The sequence below is a fragment of the Phyllostomus hastatus genome, unplaced genomic scaffold, assembly GCF_019186645.2.
Source record: "Phyllostomus hastatus isolate PE091 unplaced genomic scaffold, TTU_PhHast_1.1 phas_contig_301, whole genome shotgun sequence".
Taxonomy (NCBI): Eukaryota; Metazoa; Chordata; class Mammalia; order Chiroptera; family Phyllostomidae; genus Phyllostomus; species Phyllostomus hastatus.
In genome coordinates, this window is record NW_025333842.1 from 106,870 (window position 1) to 115,675 (window position 8,806).

Sequence of the window (8,806 nt, forward strand, 5' to 3'; positions counted from 1 at the left end):
TTTGTAAACATCTGTTGAATGATTGAATGAGAGAAACTTGTGAGGAAAGAGGAGAGGTGGATGAGAGATATTGTTCTCACGCAGATGAGGATCCTAATGTGAGGTGGAAAGAACATGACTTGCTCATGGGGAGACAGCACACTCATGGCTGGAAATAAGCTTTTTCCAATGGCATTTCTAAACATAACAAAGAAGAAGGTGATATAAATACAAACATTTGAATATAAATAAAATTAACGATCAAATATGCTGAAGGGAGTTGAACAAAGTAGTAAATGAAGGATATAACAGGGTGCAACCAGGGTCCCCCCAATGAAGGATTTGTGGCGGGGTCCAGAACTTGGGGTGTCCAGGAAATATTAAAAATATATAGATGTCCTCACCCCAGAAGTCTGAATTGGGAGATGGGACACATGGATCCAGGAGAGGGTCATTGAGAGTTATTTTGCATATGAGTGGTTTTACAAACAACTGCAAAAATGGCTATTTAACATACCTATAATTTTGGCTGACTTCATAGATATGTTAAATAGCTGTGGCCATGCTTTGAGCCAGGAAGATGGGAGTGACTTTGACCCTTGAGGTAACTGGGAGGCAGTTCCCCCTGGTTATAGGCCCTGCATGAGAGCTTGGAGATGGTTGGCTCCATGCCACAGGGCACACCTGCTAAGACTTACTATGGCAGCCCAGAAAACCTGGAAAAATATGGGAATGCTGGCAGGTGTAGCCAATTGTAGGAGGACTCGGAAATGAGGATGCAGAGGAAGATTCCTGCAGGCATTTAAAACCAGGTGCCGCAGCTATGTGGGGGATCTTTGTGGTTTGGGGAGCTAACCCTGCTGTTTTGTGGGCTAACTCCATGGTTTTGGGTCTGCCTTAACTACATGGCTTAGTAAGTAGAAAAGCAAGATGTAGCAGTGATGGAGAGCTCTCTCTTAGCATTTTGGAAGAGTGCAGGAGAGATGTTGTGGGAAGGAAAGGGGTGAAAGGACTGGCTGGTGGGCCAGGAGAAGGTGCCGCGTGGGTTTGGATTAAGAACTGGAGATCCCGGTGACACAGCTGATGGTGCCAGGATGGTGCTGGTGACTGCTTATGGAGTCTGCAATGTATTTGGGGAGGAGAGTTTGGTAACTTGAAACAATAGCAAATGCTTCAAAAAGGGGAGTCACTAAGAATCAGATTGTTGGGTTCAGATTCATGTATGACATTGGAACAGAAGGAATTCAAGGATTCTCGTCTAGAGAAGAAGCCTTGGACAAGTTTTTAAAGTTTTTATGATTTGACCAGTGTGAAATGCACATGAAAGGGAAATTTGAGTGAGTGGAATACCCTGAAAAGAACTTCAAGGGCTTGAAGTGTGTATGCGTCAGGAAGAAGAACAGACTGACTGGAATAGAGGCATATTTTGGGAAGAAGGAAGAATGCAGTTGAAAATGGTAGAAGTTGAGCAGATGCAGAAAATTTAAATTTGTTAAGTAAAGTTTTGTGCAGTCAAAGAAAATGCCCACACATCTATAGAGAATGGAGTTTTGTAAATGTGACCTATCTCACCATTATTTGAAAAGATAAGGTAATATCTTCAATTTTACCAATGAATCATTCAAGCACCCATCTGTTCTTACTAGAAATCAGTAAGGTTCACTTAGAACTCTTTTGCTATTTCTCTATTCAGTTTTCAAAGAATCTCTATTTTAATTTTGGTTTTCTCCAAAATAGACCCTGAAGCAAGGACTCAGGTGAAGTTAGTTTATATGGGAATCGATCTTAGGGAGCAAGAGTCAGAAAATGCATAGGGAAAGACCAGGGGTTCATATGCTAGGATCTCCCAAAAAGGGTGTAGAAGAGAGAGGAAGAAATTATGTAGTGCAACACTAATATTTGATTCTGCCAGGATCTCCCAAGAAGGACACAGAATTCCTTTCAGGATTATCAGCTGGAACTCAAGCAGCTAGTCCATTTACCAGTCCTCTTTCATCACTGGTTAGTGCTTGCCAGCAGGGTTGGTAACTCCCTCTCCTTGTAGGCTGAGTGCGCTCCTGAGGAGTCAGAGAAGGCCGTGGGGTAGAAGGTAAACGTTGCAATGTATGCCACATGCCTAGTGTTGGATGATCTCTGGAATGAGTCTGAGAGTCCACAGAATTGTCTACTGCAGCTATTGATAAAATTAGAGCTAGGCATTTGGATGAGACATTGAATTACATGTGCTCTTACACTACTGAAATGCATGCTTGTCCCATGTATTTTTTCCACTGTGTTACTGAGTCTTCAAGGTTGTGGATGGCTGCAATGTATTTAAAACACTTCAAACAGGAGGGTTGCAGGGCATGAGATTCAGGCCCCACTTCAACACGTACCAAGGCTGTAAATGATAGCCGTCTTCTCCCTCTTCCTCCACACCCTCCAGATTTCCCCTGATAGCACTTGAGCAGAGTTAGCTTGCTTGACTGATGGGGTGCCTCAGACTCTTCATCAGTGAAGGGTCACAGGTCTTCATCACTTTGATCTTTTCAGGCCTTGCAGCAACAACTGCCACGTGCTGTTTCTATGGGGTGTGGAAATACCCAATAAGAACCACTGAAATTATAGACATACTCCTCACCACCCTCTCTGGGTGACAACAACCTGTTTCTTCATGGCAATCATGGTCAATTACCCCTCCAAGTCTAATAACCCCTTTTTTTGCTTGCTGAACCATTGGCACAACTTCAAAGACACCTGGGTGATGACCATAGTTCTTCTGGAACCCTTAGTGAACCTTCTGGTAAAAGCCTTCATCCTCTGGGGACTAGAACTAGACCTAATCCAAAAGAGCCTAAGTTGTGGGAAAGAAATGACAAATTCTGAAATGTGTTATGGGACTGACATCCGAAGAGTCTAGTCCACATTCATTTGTTAGTTTCTAGACTTGTATATTTTAGGTTAGATGATAAAAGTACCCATATATCAGCCATTGGCTCAATAAATATGATTGCTTCCTGCAGAACAGCATTCCAATCACTAAGAGAGTTGCCCCGAGTGGCTTCTTAGCTGAGCCTTTAACAGGCCATTCCATCATTTCTTCTAGATCATCTGCCCTAGGTACCAGGGCATAGGTCGTTTTTTAGGTTTGAGGCTGGACCAGCAGATCCTCTCCTAGTTAAGCCTCCACTGTCACACATGTTGTGTTGAAACATGGGTCCTTTGTTCTGTGGAGATTCAGACTGGGACATAGATGGGACAATAAAATTGAACATATGATTTTAACAAAAGCTTCAATTACCAAAATGGTCAAGTTTAGGATTCCTGGAAGTATGAGCTCCCGGGTAAAGCATAAAGATGTTTTGGAAAAAGGAAGTGCTCAGGAAGTGTAATCTGTCACATACACCATATAAAGGTATGAAGTTTATGTGTAATAAGTATGAAAACATTTTGTAACACTTGAAGACACTACACATCCCCTTGTTTTCTGAAGGATTACAGCTTATACACATTCATCTTTCTTCGTATCTTGTGTTCAGATAGAAAGAGCTTTTATTTTCAAAAGAGGGCAATGATTTTCTATGTTCCTGTTTCCCCAAACACTTCTTCCCTCCCCCCTGACACCAGTGCTGTGGTCTGAGGTTTCTGTACGCCTCTCCCTGTCACTCATCTCACTGTGCCCCCACGGAGAGCACAGAAGTACATTGCTGCATCCTCCAGCTGGGAGTCTGAGATCCTGAGGCCAAAGTGTTTGCTTGCTTTCTGGAAGTTTGCAGAGAAGCGATTATTTGTTGCATTTTGTTTCTTATAAGCGTCCTGGCGGATAATGAGAATCATCTGCCCACTGGGAGGCTGTTTGTACCAGAACAAATAATAATTACTGTCACTTGTGTCATAGGAGCAGGCCAGGGTCACAGTCTCTGTCTCCTGCACAGACATTTCTGGTTGAGACTGAGTGACTGTCTGGGCCATGCTGGATCCTGTAGGAAGGAAGACAGAAAAGACTGACTGCACTGGGTGTGACACCAGACAAACAGAGCAGGCAGACTCATAGCTGGTTCCCATCCCCACCCGCCTTTCTCTTCTTGACCCAAATCTCAGGTAGAACCTGTCAGCTTTTGGGCTCCCCATAGCTGGGCTCTGTGAGGCATACAGGTCCTGTGCTGTTAATCTCCTCTTGCTTCTGAGCCCCATTAGAAAACATTGTAAATGAAGACCTACACCTTCCTTACCCAGACAGGCAGAGACCATGGCTGCCCACAGCAAGGCAGCAGGTGTCATGCTGACAGCTCTCCTGCAGAGTGAGAAGTCTGTGCTCTGGTCTGGTCTGGGTGCTTCTCTGTGCTGGTGACAGGAAACAGTGTCACAGGTGGGAGGGGGACTGTGTCTCAGTGAGGAGTTTTCCCAACACTTTTTGGTCTTTCAGAAAATACACCCTTGATTATAATTTTAAATGAAAGCAAATAATGTTTTCTGAGTTCTTGTATTCTAGAATGAATATACAGAGGAAGGAGCTGGCAAATTAATTTGTGACAAGACCTAATCTTGGAGAGGAGTTGGGACCTGCTATGTTGAGCAGAAGTGGCAGGGTTTCATTTGCAACATTGGAAAACTCTAAGTTTTCTTTCCTTTTTCAAATAAATATGACATAGAAACTATGATATATATAGAAAATTAATTATGGATAATAAGAAAACACTTGTTTTATTTATGTGTTCAATTTTATATTTCTATAATTTTTCAAAATAAAGAATGAAAAAAGGTTTTTATTACTGAAAAGACACTGACTAGAGCAGAAGCTGTTCACCTCATCTCCATTGAGCCTATTTCCCACAGACACTTAAAGAAAATTAGCCCTTGTTGGTGTTGCCTCAGGAAACACTGATGTAACTATTGCAAGAGTTCTCATCAGCATTAAATTACCTCAAACTGCTCTTAAGAGTTGCTCTCACCTCTCATTCCATTTTGAGACAATATTGTGAACAAAACTTCTTTTAAAGAAAACATACCATGATTCATTAGAAGTTTGCATTTCCAGAGGGATTGAGAGAGATGCTTAATTCCAGAGTTGGGTCCTAAGCCATACAGATGGGGTCCTGTTACACCAGCTACTGCCTGAGCTGCATGGTCCTCAGTGCCACAGTGGTTAGGGGCTTAGCCTCTCCACTCAGTTGTGCAGGGAGTGGTAAGAGCTGGGATTAGCCTTGAATGAGGCTGCTAGAATGTCTTGTGCCCCCAAACCCACTTTGATAGCAATGGAAGAAGAGGCAACAGAATTTCTTCTAGATCATCTCCATTCTTGTCCTATGATTTGAATTCTGATATCTTTGTTTTGGATCTCTGAAAGTCAGTTCCAATATGAGGATCTGTGTAAGCAGTTTGTGTGCAAGTGATTCTATCAAATGATGGTAGGCAGTGAATGAGGGAAGGGAAGGAAGCCAATGCAGGGTATAGTCATCAACCAGTTATTACTGTGGGCAATTGGAGCTTAACCCAGCAGGGTAGGTCTGGGATTCAGGATAGCATGCCTTCTGGAGTTTTCCCAAGTGAGCTGTGAAGGAGGTGGAACAATCCATGATCTCACTGTCCACTGCTGACTGAGGGCTACTTTAGGAACTCAGTACCATCTTGAAGAATAGTTCCCCACTCTCTTCTCCTTCAGCTGAGTCTTTGTTGTTATTCCATGTTCTATTAGACTAGTGGTTGGCGGATAACAGTCTATGCAGTAGGATCTGTATGTCCAATGGTCACATGCCCACTGTCCCACCTGTGTTACAAAGTGGGTCTGTTGATGCAGAGGGAAGTCTACTGGAGAGCTCAATGGCAAGAATTTACTCTGTTCTGTCTTTGTTCTTTTCAGTGCTCTCTCCTTTGTGATATTAAACCTCAAGCTTTTATACCAGTTTTAACAGAGTAAGAACTTCACACTGAGAAACAGGATATATCAGGTGGTATTTGACAACGTTATCTATCCCTGTGCATGTGGTTTCAAATAAAAAATATTTGACATTATGCTATAAAAAGCCCCTCACTTTTCCCTTTGCTCAGAGCAAAGGTACAATCAGTGTCCTGGAGCCCTTATAGGGGGCGGTGCAGGGCTCTGCAGGGTTTAGGTGCAGGTGCAGGGGCAGGTGCCGCACTGTGTGCTTGCTGCACACAGGAATGTGGTGGAGTCAGGGAGCAGGGAATCCCTCACGTGCAGGGAAAACTGCTGGCCTTCCGTGTCAAGCCTGGCTGTGAGTTCTCTGCTGATCTTCTCCTTCTCATTTGATTGTATTTGTATCAGGTTGCTGAGGCCTTTCCCAGGATCCTGCCTAAACCACTGGAAGAAGTTGAAATTGCGATCTGTGTAACTACAGTTCAGTGTGAAGCTCTCTCCTTCCTGGGCTTTCAGGAAAGCTGGGCCTTGTTCCGCTTGTGCTTGTTGGTTTGACCCTGTTCAGGAGAGTGAAGAGGTTTTCGTGCATAAGGAACTGCTTTTTGTTTCCCTTGGCTGTTTTATATTCCTTAGAATAAAGCCCAGATTGTCCCTGGAATCCTGGTATATTTCATCAGCAGAGGGGTCCCATTTGTCTTGTTTGGCCCTTCCTGCTCCCTCTCACTCCCCCTCACTCCCCCTCACTCACAGGTTAGCTGCACACACAGGAGCATCAGTGAAGCTCCCAGGGGAATCTCCATTCTTGTTTCTTCCTGGAACTTCTGAGGATTCAGTTAGGAGGCTTGGAACTGGCCAAGTTCAGTGGGCCTAGATCTCTGCTCCAGATTCCTCTGTTTCTTTTTGTGTGGACACCCCTTGTGATCTTCATTCTCTTGTCATAACCAATCAAAACTCACTTGCCACATCAAAGACATCTTTGAAAATGTTCTGGCTACTCCTGTTCAGAGTTCTAGCTTCCAACCATTCTCCTCTGTCAATGGAAGCACTGCCCCCATGTGGTCTGAACTTTTTATTACAATTTTTTCTTTCATTTCTCTCTTACAAAGTAACCCTTTAAGATAAGTTAAAGGAAATTAGAACATAGAAAGAGGGGAAAGAAGAAAACAAAGAGGTAGAAAACAAAACAGAGTCTGCAGATGGTCTCTGGGGATGACTGTCTGAATATTCTTAGTGTCTGGTGCTCCCTCCTCACTCTCCTCACCTTCACGGACCTCTGTGCGGGTCCTTTGCCTGTATGACTTTGTGGTGCATCCGAGGGGCATAAATAAAAGGTTGGGAGAAAAATGGGTGTTTCTCTCAACTGGTTAGGGTCTACCATGCTTTGTTAAATTTCTCAATGTGAACTCTTTTAAATTAATGAAAAGTGTTAGACCTCTTCTAAATTGTAAAAATATAAAGAAGGGAACTATAATGCCTTTTTAAAAAAGATATTCTCAGCTTTGACAGATCAAGCTTGTGTCAGCTAACTCTGAGGATGTTAATGCTTTTGCAAATATCTGAGTCTTTCTTATGTCAAGATGTGGATACCAGTGTCAAATCTGGTAATTTCTCATATTTTACATATTAGATATCTGAAAACCTATTTTATGGTCTCCTATATTTTCAACAATGATTAGAGACTCAAGAGGATGAGAGATTAAGGAAGAAAAATTCTCTTCTCTTCTTTCCATCCAGTTCTCACATTGATGACTATAGGAACCTATGTAACCACATTTTCTCAGCTATGTTTCCTAGATAACTTGGCTCTAGCAAGTCTATTGCCATCCTTCCCTCCCTTCATTTCTTACTGTGGGCCTGAAGTAAGGGGCTGAGAGTCTGTGATGAGGAAAGAGCTGTGATCTTCTTTCCTGTTAATTGTGTATGTCTGTCTTCCATTCTTCTTCATACATGAAGTGATGTAAAATAGGGAGGCTGCTCCTTCTAGCTTTGCCCCTGGAGCCCAGTGTAATCGAAGCTCAGATTGGAGTCAGCACCCCCTCAGAGGTGCAGGCCTGAGATGAACTGTGCTCTACCTTCTCCTGTCCTCTCATTGCTGCTGGAGAGAAAACAGCAGGCACCTGGGGTAGTTGCCTGAGAATCTGGCTGTTTGTAAGTTACTACACTTTTCTGGGCATATGGTTGATTTTTCCCCAATCAGAATACCCTGAAATCACTTCAAGTGTGGTGCTGCAGAGAGGCTATCAAACCTTCTAGATGTCCTAAGATTTTCTCTCTACTGATGAGGACACTTCAGAATGTTTTCAAAGAAAAGAATTTGAGTGTGGAATTAAAGAAGGGGATGTTCCAGTCTTTTGGAAGGAGAAACATTTACACTGTCTTCTCCCCTGTCTCAGATGTGGCGATGTTAACATTCCAGACCATTACCAGCAGGACTATACCTAGTGAGAGGTGATTAACAATTTTCCAAGACAATGATGGACACTGTTTGTAGCAGGTCAACAATAAAGGCTGACCATTACCAGCAGGACTATACCTAGTGAGAGGTGATTAACAATTTTCCAAGACAATGATGGACACTGTTTGTAGCAGGTCAACAATAAAGGCTGAGCATCTACTATGTAATGTTTGTTCACCTTAACCCTTTGGGATGTTTAATAAAATGTACAAAATAGAATATGTTAATAATAAAGTTGAGGAGACCAGAAAAACACACATAAAGTTAACTAGGTCTTGGGGACAGTACATCATAGGCATCTGCCTTTACTACAAAGAGAAGCAAAATATAGAAGCAAAGTGTTTGCAGTTCAGAGTAAGTAGCTTTCCCTGGTAGGCTGACTTACTTGATTGCAGCAATGTTCTGTACATGTGAGGTTGTGGATTCAGTCCCTGGTGGTTGCATGTATGGGAGGCAACTCTTTGATATTTCTCACATTGATGCTTCTCTCTCTCTCCCCCTTCTCTGTCTCTCTA

At 42.9% G+C, this 8,806-nt stretch overlaps 1 gene segment (V, D, J or C); it reads right to left on the reverse strand.

The window, feature by feature from the left end:
• Positions 1 to 3,624: 3,624 nt before the first annotated feature.
• On the reverse strand, positions 3,625 to 4,250 carry LOC123819165. The segment is given in 2 exon segments: positions 3,625 to 3,938; positions 4,191 to 4,250. Coding segments are annotated over 2 exon segments (363 nt in total).
• Positions 4,251 to 8,806: the final 4,556 nt, after the last annotated feature.